A 27,475-nucleotide genomic window follows, 5' to 3' on the forward strand; every position below is an offset into this window, starting at 1 on the left:
CAACAGGAAATTCCGAACTGACATGGTCACCTTGAAGGTAACAGCACCCACAACAATCTTAGAATCTCTGATCACAATGTCCTTGCTTCTTTCTAAGGCAGGATTAACCGACCTTCCCTCTTGAGTTCAGTTTCCCTGCCCACCACAGTCTCCGCCCCATAAAAGATGAGACCTGCCTGCAAGGACATGGGCTTAAATGACCTCTGAGAGGTAAACACTGAGAAGACATTTTCCTGCCTGAGACCCTACCCTCCAGGAGCATGTCAGCAATGATTCTGACGTTAGTGAGCCAAAGGCAGCCCTGTCCTACCTGGCTCCTGCCAGAAGCAGCTGCCTTTGAAAATAGCAGAAAGAGCTTTCTCTGTTAGGAGGAAGCAACAGAACCCCTGGCAACGAGCAGACCTCATACTTCTCTCAAGTCACTTGTTTATAGACGGGCCCAGAGTAGGGAAAATGAGGTCAAGGAGCCGCTTCTGTTTCCCTCTTTACTGGGCCTAGGTGACCTGTGAGATGACCTTCAGAACCAGATACCTTTATCTACTGCCTCGGTGCCTGCGAGACTTGTGATATCAGCGGGGTTCTGCCAAAACCCCTTGTTGTCCTTCTGAGGATAACAAGTGAGAAGTCTTTTAAAATGATATAGATTTTCTTGTGCAAACTAAGAGATATATTCTGGAAAAGTGCAAGCTATATAGTTTTCTTAGGGCACTTTCCTGAATTCACTTTGATCAAATAACCAGCAGCCCAAGTCTTTACTCTCTGTATTTATACTTCTTTTAGCATCCTCACTTTCTAAATGAGGTAAACTGAGGCTCAGAGGGATTAAGGGACTCATTTCAGGTCCCACAGCTAGTAAATTATACAGAATCCCAAGGATTCCAAGCTAACTGTTTACTTATTTGTAGTCTTTTCAGATGTGTATTTCACCAAAGCATTTTTAGGTTTATTTGTTAGTTGAAGATAGACGATTTAAGACTGAAACTTTCTAACATTAAGAGAGTCTGAATCCCTGTTAGAAAAACCAGACATATATTTATGAAATTCTAAACAAATTATGTGTCTCTGGGAGAAACCAGTAGATCACAATTGGCAAAGGAAATCTAAACCAGTCTCTCTTAATTATGTTACCAAGAGTTGCTTTCTGTGTATAAGTCATTAGTTCAATTTAAGCATTAGTGTGTGCAATGGGTGTGTTTGTGTGTGTGTGTGTATTAGAGGCATCCGTAGGACAGACAAATAAGCTTTAATATAGAGCAGGGTAAAGCCAAAGAATAAGTACATTGTATACAACAGAACAACTAGAGTGTTCTGTAGCTTTGAAAAACATTGTGGCCAAACAAAATGTTCTGCCAGGAGCAACATGGGCTAGGTCTCTATCATCCCAATATGAATGGGTCATATTTTCAGGTTTTGTTGGCCTTTGAGGCGCAGCCTAACACACTATGTTCTTGTGTAGCTGAGTTGCCTAACAAAACCAACAGTTCCATTTGAAGATCAAGAAAGAAAAAGTTAATTTTCATTCCCTTTCACAGAACTGTACCTTTTTCGGAGAAATTCTTAGTTCTCAACAAGTGCCTCTAAAGAGAATAAAAAGAAGCGTGTTTCCTTTGAGAAGCTAAAGCATTTTTAAAGCATGTTTTCAACTGGATGAAGGTTTCATTACAACCACGTAATAGTAACTACTGTTAATTGAATGTGCAGGTACAATACAGATGCCATCTAATTTAACCACCAAGGAAGGCTCATGACAAGGCAGCATTTGTCATATTTTCAGATTCAGAACTGGGGTTTAAGTATTTTAAGTAATTTGATCAAAAAGAACCTGTGGAAAGTGATGGAGCTTTCCCACCACAAAGCCTTAGCCACTATGCTGTATTGCCTCTCAATTTTACACTAGGGAAAGGCTAAGTTATCCACACAGGATAGATGGTAGTTAGCACTAGATGACCAGGAACCAAGCTGTGAGGAATAGTCCTTGTAAATTAGAGGACAACTTTAATTTTCATCTTTGCTTTGAAGGGAACTCACCCCAACAAGCACACTCCAGTTTTTAGCTGGTTACATTTGTTTTAAAATATACTAATATTTAAATGCCTTGTTAAAAACACAATTCCTCTCATCGTCTGAAACAAGAGAAAAAAGTCACATAAAATTATATCCAAATTATTCACATGTAAAAACTTCTCTTGAGCTGATTACATGATTATTTTGTCCTAAAGGAAAATTACATGGAAGTTCAAATGTATCTAAAATGGAGACCTCTATGGAAGCTTCCCTACAAGTACCAGTGACATTGATAATTTTAAATCACAGTAGTCTTCATACAAATTCCATTGTAATGTTCTTGAAAAGTAAAAATGATAGCACCAAAAATTATAAAATAGTGATTAGTTTTGTGTACTTGGCATTGCTAATGCTAAAGTCAAGATACAAAAACAATTACAGATAGGAGAAGTTACTTGCAATGCATACACAGATAAAAAAATTATAGCCTGAATATATAAAGAACATTCATAAATCAAAAGAAACATAAATATGAACAATGACAAATGATAGCACAAGAAAAAAAATGGCTTATGAACAAATGAGAAGCCACTCAACCTGACTAATAATCAAAGATATGTATTTTTAAATCATGAGATGCTCTTTCAGTTCTTCAGAGTAGCAAAAGATAAAAAGCCTAACAATACCAAGTATTGGAGATAATATTAAAAAATAAAACCATTAAAGTGTAGGCCAGGCGCTATGGCTCATGCCCGTAATCCCAGTGCTTTCGGAGGCCAAAGCAGGAGGATTGCTTGAGACCAGGAGTGTGAGACCAGACTGGGTAACATGGCAAGATTCTGTCTCTACAAAATAAAATAAAATTAAAGTGTAAATTGACACAGCCAGTTAGGAGAACTAGGTGTTACGACATTTTACATCTCACTATGTACATGTCAAGAGTTTTTGTTGTTATTGTTTTGTTTTGTCTTTGTTTTTGTTTTTGTTTTTTTTTTGAGAAGGAGGTTCATTCTTGTTGCCCAGGCCGGAGTGCAGTGGCTTGATCTTGGCTCACTGCAACCTCCGCCTCCCAGGTTCAAGCTATTCTCCTGCCTCAGCCTCCCAAGTAGTTGGGATTACAGGCATGTACCACCAAACCCAGCTACTTTTGTATTTTCAGTAGAGACAGGGTTTCACCATGTTGGTCAGGCTGGGCTCAAACTCCTGACCTCAGGTGATCCACCTGCCTCAGCCTTCCAAAGTGCTGGGATTACAGGCATGAGACACTGTGTCCAGCCTCAAGAGTTTTTTACAGGGATAATCCTTGAAATAAAATTGTTAGGAAAGAAAATTCAATTTTAGTAAATATAGCTATATTTACAAGAAAAACTCTTGACATATACATAATAAGACATGTAAGATTAGCAGCATTATATGTCACAGAAAAAGTGGAGAATATCCATCAATGGTAGAATATCTAAATAAATAGTGATATATTCAAACAACGGAATATTATTTAGCAATGAAAATGAAAGAAGTACAGCTACACACAGTAACATGGATAAATACTTTGGACATGACAAGAAGCAAAAACTATAAATTTCAGGAGAATGAATAAATATGAAACCATTTATATAAAATTGAAAATGTGAAAATTTAAAAATATATTTTATAAGTATACAAACATATGTGGAAGCTATAGAGAATTTCAAGACAATGACACATCTTGAATTTAGGACCATGGTTATCTCTAGAAGGGAGAAAGGAGATGAAATCAGGGAGGGGCACGTGGAGGGTTTTAACTGGGTTTGTCAACTTTTGTTTCTTAAGCTGAGAAGTGGATGAAGTATTTCTCTTTTACTGTTTACATCTTTTTTTTAAAACAACTCTATGGGAAAAAAAATCTAATTTGTTCAAAAAATGGGCAAAATATTTAAATAGATATTTCTTAAAAGAAGACAAACAAATGGCAAACAGGCATATGAAAATGTGCTCAACAGGCTGGGCACAGTGGCTCATGCCTGAAATCGAAGCACTTTGGAAGGCTGAGGCAAGTGGATCACTTGAGGTCAGGAGTTTGAGACTAGTCTGGCAAACAGGGTGAAACCCCATCTCTACTAAAAATACAAAATTAGCCAGGTGTGGTGGTGCATGCCTGCAGTCCCAGCTACTCAGGAAGCTGAGGCAGGGGAATCACTTGAGGCGGGGAGGCAGAGGTTGCAATGAGCTGAGATCCTGCCACTGCACTCCAGCCTGGGCAACAGAACGAGACTCTGGCTCAAAAAAAAAAAAAAAAAAAAAAGCAAAGAAAAAAGTGCTCAACATCATTGATCATCAGATAAAAGAAAATCAAAACTAAAACTTTAATGAAATATCATCTCACCCAGTTAAAATGGCTTAGTTATTTATTTATTTATTTATTTTTTGAGATGGAGTCTCGCTTTGTCGCCCAGGCTGGACTGCAGTGGCGTGATCTTGGCTCCCTGCAAGCTCCACTCCCAGGTTCACGCCATTCTCCTGCCTCAGCCTCCCGAGTAGCTGGGACTACAGGTGCCCGCCACCAAGCCTGGCTCATTTTTTACATTTTTAGTAGAGACAGGGTTTCACCCTGTTAGCCAGGATGGTCTCGTGACCTAATCCCATGATCTGCCCGCCTCGGCCTTCCAAAGTGCTGGGATTATAAAATGGCTTATATTCAAAAGAGAAGAAATTACATTTTATAAATTTTTAAAGTACCCCCAGAGACCGACACCCTCTCTCCAAGTGGGCAAAGTGAAAGGCTGCTTGTCAGTTTTGGAATGCATCTCTTCCTTTTGACCATGGCTGTGACTGAGCTCCCAAGAACTTCCATTTCAGATAGAAGAATGAAGACAATTCCCAAGCCCATTCTGGAAGAATGAGAAACTCTCCCAAAGTTTTACCCTGAACTCCTATTTCAACAATACTCAGGAACCCACTAGTGTGGATTCCATGCTCTGCCCTCAGCGTGGGAGCTGGTGTGAAAAGAAGAACTAACTTTTAAAGGCAGAGATGGATTTGGGTTTGAATTCCAGCCTTGCCACTTTCTAGCTTCAGCTTCTTCATCTATAATATGGAACTAATAAGACAAACCTACTTCACTGGGTTTTTATGAGGATGGAGTTAGTTATTTCCTATAATATGCCTGGTATACAGAAACACCCATAAACGATGTTGCCATGATTCATACAAGTCAGCAGTCTAGTAGTCTATTCTTATTCTCTTTCTTGCTTTTTTTCTCTAAGATGTCTGCCATTTTCAAATTTGCCCTGTAACTAAATATTTTCTTTCAAATTCCCTTTCCTGAGGTTTATGGTGACATGCATCCTAATTCATTGTTAGATAGTCAATTTTCTAGTTATTTTTAAACATAGAAAAAAAAAGAAAAAATATTAGAATGTTCTACTTACTCACGGTTCTTACTCTCTTAAAAGCACTGGTGGAGGTCATTAAGACCATTACCTCAGAGTGCTCAGACATTACTAAAACAAATGACTCTGGGTCAGTATAAGGAGAGCCTTAACACTCATTCCAGTAGAGGAGGTTAGGAGGCCCCCTGAGAAGAAATGAAAGAATGGACCTCTTGTTGGCTCACACATGACAATATTTAGAAATGGTTTGTTTTTCTAATATGACCAGATGGCTCCCAGTCACATATAAAAACACTCCAAACTACACTGATTTGCTTGACAAGTGTCCTACAGCATGCAGTTAACCTAGACTGAAGGGTATGTGTCTATCTGGGGGTAAACCTTATTCAAAGTTTGTATTGTCTGCTGATGAGAGCTCTTCCTTGAGAGTATTAAAATACCAGTGTTAGAAGGAAAAGCACTTAGTTGAGCCAGAAGTTGTATTTTCACTCCACTCCTTCCTGGTGAGGGGGCGTGAGTAAACTGTTTTAGTTTCTAGGTCTCCATTTCTTCATTTGTGAAGCAGAGATTATAACACTGTAACTCACAGAGTTCTGATAAGATTTAAGGGAATATTATGAAAGACTCTGGAATGGAGCCAGATGCCTAGTAAGCACTCAACAGATATTAGGTAAAGTATCAGCTGCCAGTAGGTCAACTTGGACATGTGTCTTCAAATTTTATATCCAGATTTCAAGATGGAACATCATGGAATAGAAAAAAGTTTTAGACTTGCTGCCAAGGAAAAAACTAAATTGAACTTGCTACTGGCTGGGTGGCTCTGAACAAATTTCTCACCTTTTCTGAGTCTTATTTTTTTTTAATTTTTGTAGGTACATAGTAACTGTATATATTTATGGGATACGTGAGATGTTTTGATACAATCTTGCAATGTGACATGAGGTCTTATTTTCCTAATGTAGAAAATGGGGCATCATAGTATCTTCTCTGTCTACTTTCTAGGGTTGTTGAAGAGAACAAAGTTTATCTTTGTGTGTCCCCAGCCTTCACACTCTGCATGCCTTCTGTCTCTAAAAGTAATTACCGTTGTTAAGCGTGTATTTGTGTTTTCTCAAATTACTAACTTCCGAATGGAATAGATAGTCTTTTAAAATTTTGGTGGAAGAATTCTAGCTGGGCTTTGGAATTCCAGCCTTCTCTCAGGGAGCACTTTACATGTAAAGGCAAACAGCAACTCCACAACAGAACACTGGTAACAGTAATGATTAGGATAATTATTTATCTCTGGAGAAATGCCACCATCTTCTGTGACCTTATGCTTGCAAGTTCAATCAAACGAAATAATTCCATAATAGTTTAAATCCCAGAACTGCCTTTACTCAGAATCTGAGTAATAGTTTCTGAATACTCTAGAAATCAAATGGTATAGCCACTTGGCTGCATTGTTGGGTAAATCAAAAGATAAGGCCTGTAATAGCCTGAGTTCTTGAAGGGTTCAGACTCAGTGAGTTGGATGGTATTCTAGCACATGGCGTATGCATGGAAATTTACATAATGTGGCTTGGAGGAAAATAATTCTTAGATTTTAGTTTGGCTGAATGGGAAATATTCAACTTTATTGTCTTATCTCCCTTTAAAAAACAAACAAACAAAAACTCTTTAATGTTTACATTATACATGAACACAATCTCACTAAAAAAAAAATTCTATGGATAAACTTTATGTCTCCTTAATCACTACTCCCCTTCTTAAAGGTGACTACTATTACCAGTTCATTGTACATCCTTTCAGAACTCTTTTCTCTGAATTTCTTAGCACATGTATGTGCTATAGAAATACATAGTTTCGTGAGTGTGTATTTGTACATAAATAATACAAATTATTCTATGACTAGCTTTTTACTCTACAGTGTGTATTAAGAGGGAATTCCATGTCAGATTGCAGATAGCCACCTCATTCTTTTTAACTGTTGTACAGTATTCTGTAGTATGAATGTGTTACTTTTTTTTTTTAAGACAAGGTCTCCCTCTGTCACCCAGGCTGCAGTGTAGTGGCGCGACCTCGGCTCACAGCAACCTCCACCTCCTGAGTTCAAGCAATTGTCCTGCCTCAGCCTCCCAAGTAGCTGGGATTACATGTACCATGCCACCACAGCCTGGCTAAGTTTTGTATTTTTAGTAGAGATGGGGTTTCATCATGTTGGTCAGGCTGGAATGTGCTACCTTTTGTTTAATCACCTCCCTATTGAGTTACAAGTGAGTCATTTCAAATATTTTGATCTTATAGATACTGTTGCAATGAATATATTTGTTCACTCTTTCTTAGAGTACATGTATAGATATGAAAAAAGTAATTATTGATCTTAGGGTATACACATTAAAAGCTATAACCCTGACAAATTACCTTTCCACATGCCTGTCCCAGTTTATATCCTCATCAGCAGTGCATCATGGAACCCATTTCCCTGTACTTTCACCAAGATTTGATAGCAAATATTTCGTTTTTGCTTAATGAGAAGAAAATGTTATCTTATTGTGACTTTTATTTGCATTTATTAGATTAGTAGAAATATTTATTACCTTTTCACGAGTGTATTGCTTATGTGTATTTCTCTTCAATAAACTACCTGTCAATATACACATAAGTCTTCTCTGGACTTCATTCTTTGAATCTATTTGCATTTTCCTGCATAGATGCCACATTTGCTTAATTAATCTAGCTTTTTAGTATGTTTTAATATTTTGGGGAAAGGAACTTTTTTTCCATTTGTATAGACCATTTTACTTGCAAATTACTTACACAAGAAAATATCTAATCTCACATTACACTTGTCACCAAATGATAGATACTATTCTCCATTTCTTAGAAATGATGAAATAAAACCACAAAATGTACAAAGTCAGATCTAAAACCCATACCTTTGGGTCCAGACTTTTCTTCTAAAGTTCTGCAGTTACACCCAGATGCCGCAGAAACATAGGATCTTAGAGGGGAAGTAACTTAGGTAAGAATTATCTAATCTAAACTCCTCCTTCTACAGATGAGTAAATTAAGGTGTGGGAAAGCTAAGTACTTAAAACCTAGTACTAGAACACAGAGCTTTGGTGTTTTGGTCAGTTAGGTTTCTATAATGGCAGTATTTCATAAACAAATTCTAGTGGGTTTTTTTCCCTATCACTGTCCTGAAAGAAGAAAAAATCTAGAACCATTGTCAGACCTTCAGTTTTTTTCCGTTTTTAAATTACGAAATAAAGGGAAATAAATGGTTAAAGTTGAGACTGGGCACATACAAGTTCAAACTCAGGAGACTTTTATATGTTTATACCAACTCTGGGGGAGAGACAGGGAGAATAAAAGCATTCTCAGTTGTAATAATGAATATATTCTGTTCATCTACTGCCCACCTCCTGGATATCTCAAACATTTCATGGACGGTGCTGCCTCTGTATGCCAGGATGGGCAAATGTGTCCAGAACAAGCAGTTGTAACTATTGTGAGGCCCCATCTGGAACAGAAGGTGATTCAAGCTCTTCCTTTCATTGGAATCTTTTGTACCTTGGTTTTCAACATTCTGAGCTAGGACACATGTGAATACTGAATTTCAACAGCGATCTCATTTCACCTGACAGTACTTTTCTTTGCCTGGGCAAAGGAAAAGAACAGTTTAACCTGCATCACAAACTTCAAAAGAGTTGTAACTACTCCTGGAAAGAGAGAGATAGGAGGCTGCTCATGCTTCAACATCCTCTGGATTTTGAGCCAGAATTTTAAAAAAAGAGGCAAACAACACTTTGTTAGAACTTGTTCTAACAAACAAGTTCTAACAAAGTCTGGGCCCACAGTCTCAGATCCTCTGATTACACAGCAGGAAGGAAAGAGTCCCCTATGGGGTCATGAACCACATCGCCTGATTGAATAATTGGTGCTTATTTCTGGTCCTCAACTTGGCCATCTAACAGCTTGCATGTGCTTTACTTACAGTCCTCAGGCAAAGTCTTTAAGCTTTTGGGTTGCATTTTTCATTTCTCTTGGTTATAAATAATAAGTCAGGACACATGTCTTGAATAGCCTAAGATCTAAAACATATGTTTGTGCAATGAGACCACAGAGGTAGAACTATAGAACTTGAAGCCAATTTTATTTTTAGAAGAGACTTTAGTTGTCTGTTCAACATATTTATTTTAAAAGTAATTTTTGTTCATCCAATATGCCATGCTATTAAGAAACATACCAGATAAGAAGGCCAGGCCGGGCGCGGTGGCTCAAGCCTGTAATCCCAGCACTTTGGGAGGCCGAGACAGGTGGATCACGAGGTCAGGAGATGGAGACCATCCTGGCTAACACGGTGAAACCCCGTCTCTACTAAAAAATACAAAAAAACTAGCCGGGCGCGGTGGCGGGCGCCTGTAGTCCCAGCTACTCGGGAGGCTGAGGCAGCAGAATGGCGGGAACCCGGGAGGCGGAGCTTGCAGTGAGCTGAGATCGTGCCACTGCACTCCAGCCTGGGGGACAGAGCGAGACTCCGTCTCAAAAAAAAAAGAAGGCCAACTTCCTGCCCTCCAGGAGTACATAATCTCATTCCTCAGTGCCCCTTCTTCATGCTCAAAGAGTACCAGCTTGAAGAACTGGAGGTCCCAAAACAGGTAATAGGAGTAAGGTGAAGTTGAAGGGGAGCACACTTTCCCTTTAGTCAGTCTCAAGCCAGTGAAAAATCCCTACCAATTTTCTTCAGACCCTTCAGCAGGAATGTAGAATAGCTGTATGGACCTCTCTACTATACATGATAGCTTTGGTCTAATTTATAAAAATGTTCCTTTGTTCCCTCGGAGACTGCAGTTCTCCTAGCTGCACACACACTTTCCTGACTCTGCAGCAGAAACTTAGTTACAAGACCCATTTCTTAGGTCACTCTGTCTTCCTCTTTGGGTGAAGAAGTTTCCTTCTCGGATATTCCTCCAGTGAACTTTATGTCTTTCTTCACTAATTTTGCAGACACTTTCCTGATCCTTCTGGAGATTTCTGGTCCTAGAACAATTCCACTACTACTACTAATTATTCTTCTTCTTCTCCTTCTCCTTCTCTTTCTCCTTCTCCTTCTTCTCCTTCTCCTTCTCCTTCTTCTTTCTTCTTTCTTCTTCTTCCTTCTCTTTCTTCCTCTTTCTTACTCTTGTTGTTTCTTCCCCTTTTCCACTTTCTAGAAAAATAAGATCTAAGAGGTAATGATGTTGTGGAACAATCCTGAGTTACGATCCTGACTCCACCACTTAATAATTGGAGCTTCAATGTTCTTGACTGTAAAATAGATGAAAACATTAATACCTACCTGCCTCGGCAGATTGATGAAATGATTAAGGTATATGAAGCAGATGCCTCTATAAGTATTGGCTCCATTCTCCTTTTTAAATCCCAAATTACTCTTTTAGGCTATATACCATGCAATTCCAGTATGTAGTCATCTTTCCTACTTTCCCTGAATTTCTCCCTGGACCAATTTTCTCTGTCCTGTGAGCATAACCTTCAGTTGGCCGAGCCAGCTTTGTCTCCAGTGACGTTCAGCTTCCCCCACCACTACTCCCACCACTAGGTGGTTGTAAACTGTAGATCATAGGACCATCTTCTAAGACATCCCCATCATATACGTCCTACAGGTCTTGTGATATGTCGATTAGTTGTCTCTTTATTGAGATGGGTGAAAAGGGAACCCTGATTTGCAGTGTGGTGTAAGTATTCTTACTATGTCCTACTTCCAGCTATCAGTGGTTTAGTGATCAGCTTACAAATATCCTGAATATTTAATAATAAATCTTTCAACCTATCAAGAGCTGACTCCAGCATACAACTGACACAGGTTCCAGCTAAATGTTCCTTTTGGTTCAAAGGGATCTCCTTATAACTCTGTAACTATCAGATTTCACAGGACCTTCTATTATGTCTTGCCTCCACCATTAGTTTCTAGCCCATTTGCAGTGCTGAAATGATTGACATACCATTGAACTCAGCAAATTCCCCAGCTTTTCCTGGACTAGAATGCCTGTTACCTCAGATGGTAAACCATTGTCTCTGCCCCGAAGAATTTAGTCATTGGGATGTATTGTCTTTTTTTTCTTCTTTTCATCTTAAATGTGATGTTATTTATTTAAACCCAAAGAGACACATGCTGTAGGCTATTTTGTGCCCCCCTAAAATTCATGTGTAGAAATCCTAACCTCCATTGTGACAGTATTAGGAGGTAGGGCCTTTGGGAGGTGACTAGGTTGTGAGAGCAGAGTCTCTTATGAAAGAGACTCTGTAGAGCCCCATTGCCTCTTCTCCTGGAGAGGACACAGCAAGAAGATGGCTTCTCATGAACCAGGAAGCACGCCCTCAGACACTGAACCTGCTGGATTCTTGCTCTTGGGCTTCCCAGCCCCCAGAACTGTGAGAAATAAGTTTCTGTTGTTTATAGCCACACAGTTTATGGTATTCCCTTATAGCAGTTATAGCAGCCCAAACAGACGAAGACAGACATATATACAAATAATTTTACTTAGAGCCAAGGAGAACACTGTCAGAATTCTCCCCATTTCTCAGTTGATCTTGTGAGAGCAGCAGCAGAATGGGAAGAAACTGAGTTAAACTCATGAGAGTTAAACAAGAAAAAGACTAAGACTTGTCCTAAAGCTTGCAAAACAATGATCTTTATCTTTTAAGCATCACCATCTGAAACTGCATGATGAAATACAGTTCTAGATGAAAAGAATCTAATACTTTAAAATACTTTAAAAACTTTCCAAACAGTCAAATGATGCTCAAAAAGAGCACTTCTGCTTAATTTTCTAATTTCTCATTTTATTCTGACAGTTTTTGGAAGAGGACCAGGAAGTATCTTTCAATAAAGAAATTCCAAATTGGCTTTAGTTGAAAAAAATTCTTGACTCTTTTTGTGACACATTTGAATTTCTGGGTTTTGTTTAATCATTATAATTTAATGGATTCAACAAAGCTTTTGGGATTCAAATCAAGTCAAATCAAGGATTATGATGACCTCCTTTGTGTTTATATATCCCAGAGTCACATGGGTAGTGGATCCATCTGAATCCACTACCTTTGTGAAATGAACCAGATAATCCACAAATTTATATTTTGCTTTGGCTCAAGTCTGCCAGCTTCCAGTGATCCTCTCCTCCTGGTGTTCATGCCCCAGTGTAATTCTTTTCTACACTGATTAGGAATGACTTGTGTTACCAGTAGAATACTGTACAGACATAGAAATGTCTTTTTTTTTTTTTTTTTTTAGATAGAGTCTCACTTTGTCACCCAGGCTGGAGTGCAGTGGCACAATCTTGGCCCTCTGCAACCTCTGCCTCCTGGGCTCCAGCGATCTTCCCACCTCAGCCTCCTGAGTAGCCAGGCCTATAGGTATGCACCATCATGGCCTGATAATTTCTTTTTTTAATTTTTATAGAGTTGAAGTCTCACTATAGTGCCCAGGCTGGTCTCAAACTCTTGGGCTCAAGCAGTCCTCCTGGCTCGGCCTCCCAAAGTGCTGGGATTATAGGCGTAAGCCACTGCGCCTGGTTGAAATGTCAGTTAAAAAAGACACTGCAGCTTCTACTTTCCTCTCTCTTGGATCACTGACAGCTTCCACATTATGAGAGCCCCATGAGAGCATTCAAACAGCCCTATGGAGAGATCTACGTTGCGAGGAACAGAAGTCTCCTGCCAACCCTAGGCATCAACTGTCAGCATGTGAATAAGCCGTCTTTGAAGTGAATCCTGAAGCCCATATCGAGTTTTCAGATGACTGCCTGACCGGCTGACATTTTGACTGCCATGTCATGAGAGCTCTCGAGCCAGAACCATACAGCTAAGCTGTCACTAAATTCCTGACCCATAGAAATGGTGTGACATAATGCTTACTTTTATTTTAAGCTGCTAAATTTTTAGTTAATTTGTTATACAGCAATAGAAAACTAACACATTTAGGTAGAAATTTAAAACCCAATATTAAGCGAGCCAGTGTTTTATAAGCCTCTCAGGGTCAGTAGGTGCAAAAAGATTCCACTTTAATCTTTGTAATAGAAAATCCTGAGTTTTTGAGACCCTCTTGGCCTTTGAACTCCCCTTCACTGTTTATGAATTCTCTACCTTCTGGGTCTTGGTGAGAGGCTGAGCGTTTTCTTTCATCCTGGACCCAGAAGAGGCAAGATGTGCACTTGCCAATCTAGGATCTTGAATCAAGCAAGAGCTAGTGATGCAAACAGGTAGACAATGAGAGGTGGAGCAGTGTCCAATGCCCAGTGGCCACAGTGACAGTAGACTAAGCTACAACCACGGAGATTCCATGAACTACCTTATATTCCTTAATGCATGTGTTTTGTGCTTAAATCAGCATCTTCTGTGTGCATACTACATCATGATAGGTGCAATTGAAGTCACAAGAGAAGAATCAAACACATCAAACGACTGTTGTCAACAGTAACTACCTAAGAGAGAAGATGACCTCATTCTGGCCAGTTGAATCTGTCTTCAAAAGCACAAGTTATTTGACAGGAAGAAGCTGAGTCACAATACGGAAAATAAAAGGTTAAAAGGCACAGTCTCTAATAGAAACCATTAGAGATAAGCATCAGTACACCTGGAGTCTGAGATCCTCACGCATTGGTGATTTAAAAATGAAATGTTTTACAAAGTCTAAGTTCTTTTCCTTCAGTAGCTTTATATTTAAATTTGTATTAACTTACTAAAAACAATTTCAAATCTTTTATGAACTTCAAGAAACAGAAGGCATTAAACTATGAAAAACAAAATTAATTTTAAGTGAATACTAGCTAGAGCAATGACACTTAGAAAATAAAATTTAATTTGCACACAATTTAACATGCTTGGAATTGAAACCAGCTATAAAAGTCTGAGATGGTCATAAATATCAGATTTTTATATTGTTTTCCCAAATAATTAAGAAAGAATAGCCATGGCAGAACTTGAATTTAATGTTTCATCTTTCTCCTCATATGCCTTTGATTAATTTTTGAGTTACAAATTCTCATAAATTTTGATATTTAGGCTCCCAAACAGATCTGTAGGCAGGCCAGAAAAATACTACAGGAAAAAGAAACAAAAGTGCAGAATCACAGCTTTTTGCAAACAGTATTTGGCCAGCTGCATCCCAGCTTCATTTGGATCTACACTTAGTAGCCTGTCAGCTCTAACCTCAGTCCCTCTCCATGGCCTTAGCAACCCCTACAACTCTTGCTCTACCTTTTGGCAAGAAAGTATGTTGGATTGGTTTACTTTTTATTTTCTGGAAATACTTATTCTTAATAACACAGAACACATGAATACATTCTTGGTATAAAATTCAAACATTACGGAGCAAGTCCCTCTTCACCACCACCCACTGTCAATGCTTGCAAGCTTCCAGACATTTTTCCATGTACATATTAAACTATATACATACAGGTGTAAAAGCCTATCCTCAACTCTGATTTGTAAGAGAAACTATTAATATTTAGAGGATGTATTACGTATTATGAAGCTAGCTTCATGAAAAAATTACTCCCAGTCCATCAATCCCTTCTATTCTTCCTTCCATCATGGTTGCATCTAAACTTGGTAATGGTTAGAAAAGTATCTGGTCCTCCAAATCATCGCGCCATAGGCATTTTGGAAGAAAACTCTTGTTCCCATCTTTTCAGCTCTTTAGAACTGGAGACTGCCTTTGCCACATTAAGGTCGGAAGAGTAAGAATCAGTCTTCTATCTGCAGTGCTATTATAGCAAGAGAATTCTTGCAATGCCATCCAGGTTCTTTTCTGCTAAAACTCCCTTTGGGGTCTCTCACTTTCTGGGTACTGCCTGGGAGAGATAGCTTCTCTCAAAGGAATCCACAGTCCCATTGCTTGCTCCATTTGTCCTACTCCTCTCAGTTCAAGGAATTTTTGTTTTGTTTTGCTTTTTAGGCTCGGGGGTAGGAGGGGAGAGAAGACTCAGAATTCCCTCTGTTCCCCTAAAACTTGGATGCTTTTAAAAAGCATAGGTAGGAAGAGACATATAGGTGATATTTCCACCTTTTGTCCACTTACATCTTTCTGCTGAGGTAATGCATCTAGAGTAACCACGTTAGAACCAGGAGGGAACGAGGAGACAGTGAAATCATTAGAATAATATTACAAAAAGAAATCATTTTGTACTTATTCTACATGAATTATATCATCCTATATGAATTATTCTGTAAATTTATTTTTCTTCTTATCAATATGCCTTGGTGAGTTTTCTATGTTATTATACATAGTTCAACATTATTCATTCAATAACAATTTATTGAGTCCCTATGGTACACCAGTCAATATCTGCTGGGGGCTCCCTATATGGCACTGGAGAAACGGGCTACATCTCTATTCTCATCAGTCTTACATTTTAGAGAGGGAGAAAGATAATAGCCAAATAAGCATGTGCATAACTAATATAATAATATTATAGGTGATAGGTGCTATGAAGACAAAGAAAGTGGGTAAAAGGAGATAAGCAGGAGTGGTATTTCAGTTAGAGAAGGCACTCTGCTGAGGCAAACTCATTGCTTTTAGCTGTTGCATAGCATTACATTTCCCTAAAAAAGGATAGTGAGGTTTATTTCTCATTTTTTTGGGCTATTACAAGTCATGTTGTAATATTTACCTCCTTGTGCACACAAACAGTAGTACTTTGAGTAGACACTGAAAAGTGGAATTACTAGGTCATATTTGTAAGCTGCTCTCTGAAATGGATATGTTAACTTGCACTCCCATCAGAAACTGCATGTTCCCTACACCTCTCTTAATAGTTAATACTATCAACATTATTAATTTTACCAATGTGATATATGAAAAAATGATATCGCAGCTATTTTTAATTGGCACTTCTCTTATTACTCTTTAGTTTGAATATCATTTCATATGTTTATTAAACATTTATTTTTCCTATCTTGTAAAATGACATTTTATTTCCTTTGCCCATGTTTTTATGGGATTTTCTTTTTCTTTGGATGTGTTGGCATTCATGTATTCAATTTGTCTTACACGTGTTGCAAATATTTTATCTAATTCTTTGTCATATAGAACTTTATTGATTCATGTCACTGAATGTATCCATGTATCCCTTAGTGGTCATATATTTCTCAGTCGCTGAGTTTTTAAATTCAAATTCAAGGTATGTTTGTTAAGTATTCCCTATATATAAGACATTGTGCTAGGCAGTTTGAAAGACATCAAAGTAAATGAGATGTGGTGTCTGCCCTCATGAGTCTCACAACTTAGTGGTGGAGACACGTGAAAACAAACACCTGTAAAGCCAAGGGCCTTGATCATCCAGAAAATACCATAAAAAGAATTGCTATGTTAGAGCAATGCCTCAGTCAGAACCAGGCACCTAGGAAGTTTTCACAGATGCAGTAGCTTTGAAGAGAAAACAGCCTTTCATAAGACAGGGGTGAGAGTAAAGACCTTCATCTTAGGAGAAACAGTGCAAGCCAAGGCAGAAAATCCAGTAAGGAAGGGATAGAGAGAAATGTCTAAGAAAGCTGGACAGTGGACGTGTGGTTAGGAATAAAAGGAGTGTGGTAGAGAACAGATTGAAAAGGTAGCATGCAACTATTTAAACTTTTACCCATTAATAAGAAATATTGATAAATTCCACACTTCCTAGTCTTTTTGAAAAGCAGTCATTAAAGAAAAGAACAACTAACTGCGAGAAGTTAAGCACAAATCTGGAGTGATTGGGTGAACACAGATAGCCTCGCTCTAGTGTTCGATGACAGCTGAAGATGGATTGTAACACAGCCTGTGTGTATGCATATGCACTGCCGGCGGATCTGCTGGTTTCTACCTGGCCAGACCCTTGCCCAAGAACAGCTGCAATTTGCAAGTCTTCTTCAATCTGTTTTACCATCCTGCAGAGGTAAGAGTTGGATAATTTATGCACTATGACTTCACAGTCCTCTGGGGAGGTTGCCAAGGAAAGCATGTTTTGGATAGAAATCTGAAAAAAGGCAAAACAAAAAAAAATGTAAAAACTTAAGCCCAGTTTGGCATAGGGCTAAAGTTTCACATCCAACTCCTCCCTAGGATCTGCCATTTAATCATCCTCCAGGATGCAAGGGCTGCCACGAGTTACTGGGGATAGCGATTAGGCATCCTCGGGCCGCATCAGCAAACACCCTCTCCTGATAGGCAGCTGGAAAGTAATGGGATTTGGGTTTTAGTTGTGAGAGAATGGTGGAAAATGTTACAAACAGCTGACCTCCTTTGCCCCTGCTGAAATAGCGGCCTTCCTCTGCACATTTTTATGTTGCTTTGGGGAGGGTGACAAAAGACAGATGCTTCTTGCTGGAATGCCAGTTGTTTAATCATTCTTTCTGGTCCCAAGACATTTACTGTAGCTTCTTGGAGCTGACATCTTGGGCCGCTCCTTGGTTTTCAATGTCTTGTAAATTGTGTTGCAATTTTCCATTACATGGAATATGGGAAAGTTTGTGGGAGAGTTTTTTGTAGGTGTTATGTCGCAGATGGTGTCCTCAGGCAAAAAGCCTTAAAGTTGGGAGTACAGGAATTGCAAATAAACTGTAAGCTCTGTAGTGAGACACACACAAAAAAGACCTTATCTGGCTCCTGTCTCCTACACAGCTTCAGTCAGGTCCGCAGAAGTATTTATGTCCATGCCAAGGCTCGGCAGTAACATCTGAGATTAATCTTCCCAACAGCATGACCTGACCACACAGTGCCCACGACAGAGGAGACCTGCTTCTTTCTCCAGGTTCTGTGGCCCCACAGCACCCCGGGAAGCAGCATGGTAGATAAAATGTCCTTCAGAAGTATAGTAAACTCTCATCTTAGCCACAGACTGCCCTCCTCAGCAGGTCTCTTGCTGTCTGTTTTCAGGAAGATAACATTAAGTTTTGAGAAACTGAAAAGTTTTGATGTAGTCAGGCATTTTTATTATGTTAAGAAACAGGAATAAATGATTAGTCTCATAATCACATACAACCTGTTTCCCAGGAGGATGGCATGCTTAGGAACAGGCAAATCATGACAGGGATTTGGAAAGATATTCATATTCTTTTCCCTTAAAAGTCATAATATTTCGTTGAACTTCACGATTCCTCCTGTTTTAGTGTATCTTGTTAACTTTACTTTTTCTGAATGTGAGCCTGTGAATGTTTTTTGTCACCCTCATGTCATATTTACAAATTCTCTTGATTAGCCCCATGACCTCCTTCTCCTGTGCAGAGATGCCTATTTCTTTCCTCCTTGGTGACTACTATACTCTGAAGAGCTCTCTCCTCAATGTGTGGGAACTTCAAACTGAAGAAGTCACAGTTAAATATGTTGTATCTGTGTGTTGGCCCCCATGTCTTAGGGAGAAGAGACATTCTAGGGAAGAACACACTCACATTGTGTTGATGTACCAATGTGCGCATGAGGAGCATTTGGAGACAGGTAGGATGGATAACAAGACTTTGTGTTTCTATGACACTTTTCACATGGACATTTATAAACATATAAAGATTATCCCCCAAACCCTCTCTTCAGCTGGGTTAAGAGCAAGAATAATTTTCGTATTTTATCAAGAAAAACCAGAATAAGGAGAAATGTCTCTACTCTATCAGCTTTACCTAGTTCAGAAACCAAGTCCCACCCTTCTGAGAGTAGAGACGTCGTCTGTCAAACTCACTGCCTCTCCCCAGCCTCTCTTTGGTTCTCTACTTTGTATAAACCAATGTTCTTGGCTCCTTATTTAATCTTAAAATCAGTGCTGGGTGAATCAGTCAGAATATTTGGACATTCTGTTCAGAAAACATTATAAATTGATCAAGATTTGCTTGTACTGCAAAACTCTCTTGGCATTCTTAATAGCAGTCTTCTGTCCTTGGATGACTTTATGAAATGTAGAGTTTGTGTGAGGAGACGATATGGACAATTTTCCCATTGCCCTGAAAGAGACACACCCTGTTACACCTCTTTGCCTTCATCCATGCTGTCCTCTTTTCCCAGCATGCCTTTCTTCCCTGCCCGCATCCACTTGCAATGTTCTTCTGTGCCTTCTAAAATTAAGTTTGACTATTATCATCCCCCTCATCAAGGCTTCACACGTATTCTTCATTTCTCCTTCTTAACAAAGCCCCAGTTTTGTTCAAGTCCCACTCACTCCTCTCCCACTAGATGTGTATCTGGTGAAAGATGTTGATGTTAGTCCCATCTACATGAAAGGACTAATCAACGTAAACAGAATCTCAGTCCCTTTGGCCAGGATTGGCTAAAGAATTGTTGTGTGGTCTTGGCCAATCAGACAGGAGGGAAAGCATGTGAAGCGCTCTCAGTCCTAATTAGTAAGATGGGGACCAAGAAAGAGATAGTCAGCCCTCTTCCCCTGGTTGTGCCATGTCTGACTGTCGTCTTAGGGTGGCTGCCTTCCTCTCAGCAGCAAGCCAAGTAGGCCAGCTGGCTTCTTAGTAACACTCCATGGTCACTTAACTCTGAGAGTCTCAGTTTCCTCTTTTTCAAAATGAGGAAGTTGACCTCATTTATCTGTAGCTTCCTTTTAACTTTAGAATACCATACATGCCTCTAAAAGATGATGGGGGAGGAGATATGGAGGAGGATCTAGGAAGTGAAGAAGGCCAGTTAATTTTATTTGTAGCTCTAACCATCTGCTGCCATTAACATGAGCAAGCAGTTATTTGCATTTTATGATTGAGTGATCTCAACTTTCCAGTTTAAGAAACAAGTACTAATCTTGGTTTAACCACTAAGATAAACTCACATTTCCCCATTCCCTGAGGTGAATCTATTAATATCTCTTTATCTTGTATGGTAAACAAAATGTTTTTACTAACATTAAATGAAAAGGGTAGTACAATTCAAATTTAGGAACCAAAACGATTTTTTCCCCTTAATTTCAAGTTAAACCATTTTATCATCCTTCCTTTGTCTTCCTTCTGTAATTGTTCCAAAACCACCCAAGAAGACCTAAAGAATTTGTAAATGGAGAAGAAGTATGGAAAAATATTTTTTTAAATGCACGATTACATTGCTTAAGGTTAGTAGATCTTAGCTTGCTTCAAAATGTTAAGAGACTTAAGTTGAAGCACCATCTAGTGGCTCTCAGTTGTGTTCTGCTAAAAGTTGCTCCCAGTCTCCCTGTATTTAGGACCACAGTTAATTTGTTGGGCATGTATATCATTGACCCTTGAACAGCAAGTTGAAAATGCACAAATCTACTTATATGTGTATTTCTTTCACTTCTGTGGCCCCGAGACAGCAAAACCAACTTCTTTACTTCCTCCTCCTCTTCAGTCTACTCAATGTGAAGACAACAAGGATGAAGACCTTTATGATGATTTACTTCCGCTTAATGAATAGTACATATATTTTCTCTTCCTTACGATTTTCTTAATATTTTCTTTTCTCTAGCTTTCTTTATTACACATATAACATAAAAAATATGTGTTAATCACTGTTTATGTTATCAGTAAGGCTTCTGGTCAACAGTAGGCTATTAGTAGTTACGTTTTGGGAGAGTCAAAAGTTATATGCAAGTTTTCTACTGCATGGAGGGTTAGCATGCATGTTAACCCCCATCTTGTTCAAAGGTCAGCTCTATATGAACACGTATGAGTGTTGAGAAAAAAAAATGAGTTTTTTTTTTTTTATCTTTATATAGGAGTGGGAGGATGGGGGTAGTAGCTGTAGCTTTTTACTGTTTCAATCTAATCATGGCAGTGAGAATGGGATAAAGAAATAAAATGAATTCCCATAAACCTCTTCTAGAAACAGTAAAGTTCATCCAGTGGAAAAAAGAATTAATACAAATTTAATACTAAGAAAATTTCATAGATTTCAGTTCTCCTGTTTCTCCTACTCACATTCTCTCTAAAAGCCCGTAACAGTATCTTTATCTTCCTTCTGAATCCCATAATGTAGACATGTTCTCACACATCTAGGGATTGGCTATTAGATCATTTTTACATATCTCCAAGTTCTCGAGCACAAGCCCAGAGCATCCCTTGCATTTATATAACCAACAATTTTTCTTGAACTGTCATAGAGATGATACTCATACCTATGATTCCTATCTTCTGAAGTTACCTCTTTTCATTACCTCTATGGGCAGAATGAAAATAGACCATAACAATTGGACATGAGTAGGAATATCTGTTTCATTGTCACTAGGGGAAGAACAAAAATTGGACATGAAAATGGATATGAGTAGAAAATAATTTGTAGCAAGATTGACACAAACCTTCAGATTAACAAACTAGGTATTCGTATCAATTAGGATTAAGTTTAGCTACATGTAGAGTAAAACCTAAAATAACACTGGTATGAACAAAATTTTATTCACTCTCACACAAAAGAAGTCAATGAATAGGTGGTTGAGGGTTTATAGGGAAACTTCATGGTCATCAAGCCCAGGATCCTTCTTCCATCTTTCTTTTCTTCTATCCTACTGAGTGGCTTCTATCCTCAACATCATCCATGGCCCAAGTTGACTGCTGGACCGTCACTCATCTTACCGATGTTGCAGTCTAGGAGACAAGGAGGAGAAGCAAAAGAAGACCCTTCCTTCCTCTTTAAAGAGATTTTCTGAAAATATCACACAAGATTTGTATTTACATCTCATTTTCCAGAACTTATGCAAGTGGGCATACTCAGCAAAGGAAACTGAGAAATGCCTTTTAGCTAAGTACATTCCAACAATAAATTAAATTGGAGTTATGCTGTTAATCAATGTGTCAATTACCTAAGACACCAAGAATATTGTGTAACAAACAACCATAAAACCTCTGTGGTAACAATTGCTTACACGCCTGGGATCAAGTGGAGGTCAGGTCTTCTCATCTTGACTCAGCTTCCTCATATATTTAGGGAATGGCTGACTATTGCATCTTCTAGGTTGGCCTCAACAGAGAGTTAGGGATGGGACTGAGGGGACACAGCTCTGCTCTACATGGTTCTCATCCTCCATCTGACTGGGCCAAGCATGTTCTCATGGAGGAACAAGTAGAACAGAAGTTCTTGAGACCTGTGCTCAAAACAGGTACACCAACACTTCCACCTCATTTTATTGGCCAAAGCAAACTGCATAGGGTGGATAAATATGTACTCTCTGTACGGAAAGAACTCTAAAGTCAACTGAAAAATTACATGGATAGAGGGAGAGGTGAAGATTCAGAGTCATGGATATACTCATCTGCCACAAGGAGAAAGGGGAGGATGGGCATTGGACCAGTGATAAGGCTTGGCTGTGTCCCCACCCAAATCTCATCTGAATTGTAGCTCCCATAATTCCCATGTGTTATGGAAATCAATTCCATATTGTAGCTCCCATAATCAATTCCATAATCAATGGAAATAAATTCCAACTGTAGCTCCCATAATTCCCATGTGTTATGGGAGCGACCTGGTGAGAGGTAACTGAATCATGGGAGCAGGTTTTTCCCATGCTGTTCTCATGGTGGTGAATAAGTGTCATGAGATCTGATGGTTTTATAAATGGGAGTTCCCTTGTACATACTGTCTCTTTGCCTGTCGCCATGTAAGATGTAGCTTTACTCCTCCTTGCCTTCCACCAGATTATGAGACCTCTCCAGCCATGTGGAACTGTGAGTCAATTAAACCTTTTCCTTTATAAATTGCCCAGTCTTGGATATGACTTTATTAGCAGCATGAGAACAGACTAATACAACCAGGTAACAAGCAATCCCTGCCACAGTATTTTTTTAGTATGTTATAAAATTGTATTAATGGACTGCTTCCCATTCTATGCCCTGTCTTAAACATAAGGGAATTACAATAAAAAAGAAAGGCACACAAGAGCTTACATCATATTATATAATGTATATATATAATTTCCTAATTAGTTATTTTTTACTCATGTTCAATTACAAAAAGGGTAAGTGTTAATCTTAGTATTTGTTCTATTCTTTATTATGGGCAGAGACTGGGCTAGATGTTGCAGTGAACCTGATTCCTTTTCTTCCAAGTCAGCTAGACTACATTTTCCAGCCTCTGCGGATGTTAATAGATCTATGCTACTAAGGACTAACCAATGGAATGTGAGCGGAAGTGATTACCACTCCAGGCCTGGCCCATAAACACCTCCCACATAACATCCTCCATTCTCTCTCCCTGTTTCCTATTCACCAGCTGAACTAGATAATATTCTGAGAAGGGCAGAGCCATAGGATAAACTGATAGCTTAAAGCAACACTTCTCTTTCCTGCTCTGCCTCAGCCCCACCAACTGCACTAGAGTGTGATGTGAGCAAGAATTAAATTTTTGTGGTGTGAATACACTGAGATGTAGGGCCTGTTTGTTTCAGCAATTAAATAACCATATGCATATAATAGCATCCAATTTATGCAATCATTTTTTCCCTTAGGCTTTGCTAAAAATAAAAGTAACAGACCAGATCACCAGTTTGTTTCCATGCTGTTGATAAAGACATACCGAAAACTTGGAACAAAAAGAGGTTTCATTGGACTTGCAGTTCCACATGGCTGGGGAGGCCTCAGAATCATGAGGGTAGGTGAAAGGCACTTCTTACATAGTGGCAGCAAGATAAAATGAGGAAGAAGCAAAAGCAGAAACCCCCGATAAACCCATCAGACCTTGTGAGACTTACTCACTATCACGAGAATAGCACAGGAACCGACCCCCATGATTCAATTACCTCCGTCTGGTTCCCTCCCACAACACGTGAGAATTCTGGGAGATACAATTCAAGTTGAGATTTTGGTGGGGACACAGCCAAACCATATCAACCTGCTACTTTAAATAAGAAATGTCTTCTTTTAAATAAAAAAATCACTTTTTACCACAGGATTACCATCTGTATCAAGTGAATATAGGATCTTAGTTTACAGTGGCCCTAGAAGATATAAGGATTTCACCAATGTCTTACTCTTACCATCATTAATCCATCCAACTACTACAACCTAGAGTGCAAACAAGAAAGGGAACTGAGACATTAGAGCTCTAAAAGGTAAGGGGACCTTCAGTGTCATCTTCAATGACACTGATATTTCCTTAGTTGAGATCAACTTACAATTTCTGCTAAAATGCAAATACTGCTAAAAATGACTCAACCATTTGCTCAATGATCAGTCTAAACATGCAATGCTGCTGCCCCACTAATTGCTAGCAAGCAAGTAATGGATGGAAGGTCAGCTACTAGCTGACTCACAGACAGTGTTTGCAGTGGCTCCTGCCATTGCAGCATTGATTAGCAACTCGGGTATGCAGAGGAGCCAAGAAGCTGTGAGGAAAGCAGCATTCAAAGAACCCAAAGGGTGTAGAAACACTGCCCAGCATCATTATTTGCCTTTTGCTGAGCCATCTTCTTCTTTATCTTGAAAAGCAGTTGTGTCACATTTGCAAATAGAAATTTACTAAGGAAAATGCAAAAGTAGATAAAGTATCCTAGGCATTTATGATGGCAAGCACAAAGCTTTTGCATGTGTACTTACACTGTATGCTGAGTTGAAACAGGTCTTGGTAATTGTATTAGTCCATCTTCACATTGCTATAAAGAATTCCCCAAGACCAGGTAATTTATGAAGAAAAGAGTTTTAACTGACTCTCAGTTCCACACAGCTTAGGAGGCCTCAAGAAACTTACAATCATGGCAGAAGGCAAAGGGGAAGCAAGGCATGTCTTACATAGCAGCAGACTGGAGAGTGAGCAGGAGAAATTGCCACTTATAAAACCATCAGCTCTTGTGAGAACTCCCTCACTATCACAAGAACATCATGAGGCAAACCGCCCCCATGATCCAATCACCTACACCAAGTCCCTCCCTTAACACATGGGGATTACAATTTGAGATGAAATTTGGGTGGGGACACAACACCAAACCATATTAGTAACTATCACATCGAGTCACAAAAGAAGTTAAGCTAGACTTTGAACACGAAGGCTTGTTGCAAATGGCTACTTTTTTTTTTTGCGATGTCTCATCAAATATAAATTGACATCCAGTTCTTTTGATTTTCATTCTTTAGGGAAAAAAGCCATAAACTATTTAATTAAGCAGGAAGGAACACAAACCCTTTACAGAGAAATTTGAAAGTAAACACTTGAGAAGCCCCGGAAACCTTCCCCCACCAAATTCTCAAGATGGGGGCTAGGCCACTTCTCTCCTAGACTAAAACCGCAATGAAGCACTTTCACAATGAAGTTCTTGCCCAGTGCTGCAGGTACAGCTGCCTGGGCTCTCAGTTGTTAATGATGCCTTCACATTAAAGAAGGAGCTGGAGGGAGAATACAACATAACCACAAAAGTGTCAAGCTTTTCCCAGTACACTGTAAACTCAAAATGTTACAATGATTTTTTTTTTCTTTTTCTACTGTGTCTTATGCTTTTCAGTCTTCAGTTTCTACCTGACATAATTTATCCTCTGGAAGAAAACAAATCCTGTGATGACCAGAATGACCACAAAAAGAGAGAGTTTCACATAAAGAATGATCAGTAAGTCCAACGCTGGAGATCCTGAGCTTCTGAGACCTGTAAATACAGACAGGGGTAAAAAAATCATTTCAAGGATTCTTCTAATTACAAATTAGAGTCAAACATTTTAAAGAACATTTTAAAATATTCTTAAGAGTTCACAGACTGTCATAATCATGAAACCTTCTAACTTACAACTCAAATGTTACTAATATATCATTCTTCCATGACAGAGTTTAGGAACCATGTTTGTGTTTTGTACCTCGTAGGTTTCTGACAAATATTTTCTGAACAAATAAATGCACACTATGCATTGCTAATACTTTCCAATTTTATAAGAAAAGCAATATGTCAAGCTTTCCCCAGTATATTCCAACTTCCCATGCAAATACTAGCCTTTGAAAGAACATTACTCTTGATATTTGGGGTTTGATCTGATAACACTGTCCACACATTGAAGTGATTTTCTTACTAAGTTGATGTAACCTCTTTAGCAAGGTGTTTTATGTCTTCCTACTTTCATTTTATTTATCTGTGAAATGCCCCTAGGAATTATTGAAAAGATAAATCAAACTAATTGGGGATCTTGGTTCACTGCAAACTCTGCCTCCTGGGTTCAAGTGATTCTCCTACCTCAGCCTCCAGAGTAGCTGGGATTACAGGCATGCACCACCACGCCTGGCTAATTTTTGTATTTTTAGTAGACACGGGTTTTCATCATGTTGGCCAGGCTGGTCTCGAACTCCTGACCTCAGGTGATCCACCCGCCTCAGCCTCCCAAAGTGCTGGGATTACTGGCGTGAGCCACCATGCCCAGCCAGAAGCATAATTCTGAAGTCTCTTATCCTATGAAATTGACCACCTAGGCAGGGTGCAGTGGCTCACACCTGTTGGGAGGCCAAGGTGGGTGGATCACCTGAGGTCAGGAATTAAAGACCAGTCTGACCAACATGGTGAAACCATGTCTCTACTAAAATACAAAAATTAGCTGGGTGTGGTGGCATGGGCCTATAATCTCAGCTGCTCGGGAGGCTGAGGCAGGAGAATCGCTTGAACCTGGGAGGCATAGGTTGCAGTGAGCCGAGATCGCACCACTGCACTCCAGCCTGGGTGACAGAGTGAGACTCTGTCTCAAAAAAAAAAAAAAAAAGGAAAGTAAAAAAGAAGAAACTGGCCACCTAAAGAATGTGTGAACTCTAAATACAAGTCTGACTCCTGGCTCTAAGATGTTATTCTATCCCATTAAATAACCTGCTCAAAGACTAAACTAGAAAAATGTCAGACAATCCTAGGCATTGTGAGGAAATAAGAAAACAGTATGGTTACAGTTGTCAAAATATCACATAATCCAACTGGAGAAGTCAGACTCATACAAATGAAAAGACAACTTATATAAAATAAAAATAAAAGCTCAAGACCCCAATTCACTATGCCAAATGGGAAAAATTAAGCTGAAAGCCGAGTCATGCAAGCAACTGCCTTTCCTTTTATTCCTAAGCACATAGCTACATATAAAACGTAAATTTCTCCACAGGTAGCTACTCTATGTTCACCTTATCATAATTGACTATTCCCCTACCTGCTCCTTTTCTCTTGCAACTTATGAATTACCATACCCTTCCTCTTTCCCCTTCAGTGCCC

At 39.0% G+C, this 27,475-nt stretch overlaps 1 protein-coding gene and 1 long non-coding RNA gene across 3 annotated transcripts in view; one reads left to right on the forward strand and one right to left on the reverse strand.

Annotated features, from left to right (window-relative positions):
* The first annotated feature begins 8,205 nt into the window (after nucleotides 1-8,205).
* Nucleotides 8,206-26,215, forward strand: LOC119625840 (uncharacterized). Its single transcript, XR_005242007.2, has 3 exons — nucleotides 8,206-8,376; nucleotides 20,680-20,744; nucleotides 25,754-26,215. It is a non-coding gene; the product is annotated as an uncharacterized lncRNA (long non-coding RNA).
* CD200R1L (CD200 receptor 1 like) overlaps nucleotides 21,649-27,475 on the reverse strand; it is a 30,194-nt gene continuing 24,367 nt past the window's right edge. The window contains exons 5-6 of one of the 2 annotated variants that reach the window (XM_073009719.1): nucleotides 25,768-25,891; nucleotides 21,649-21,911 (exon numbers count right to left, since the gene is read on the reverse strand). In XM_073009719.1, the coding sequence (XP_072865820.1) occupies nucleotides 21,896-21,911; nucleotides 25,768-25,891 (140 nt within the window). In that variant the 3' untranslated portion in view covers nucleotides 21,649-21,895. Of the gene's footprint in view, nucleotides 21,912-23,383; nucleotides 25,892-27,475 lie in introns of those variants that run through there. The other variant, XM_007985816.3, reaches the window with a different exon arrangement.

This window comes from Chlorocebus sabaeus, chromosome 22 (assembly GCF_047675955.1).
Source record: "Chlorocebus sabaeus isolate Y175 chromosome 22, mChlSab1.0.hap1, whole genome shotgun sequence".
NCBI lineage: Eukaryota > Metazoa > Chordata > Mammalia > Primates > Cercopithecidae > Chlorocebus > Chlorocebus sabaeus.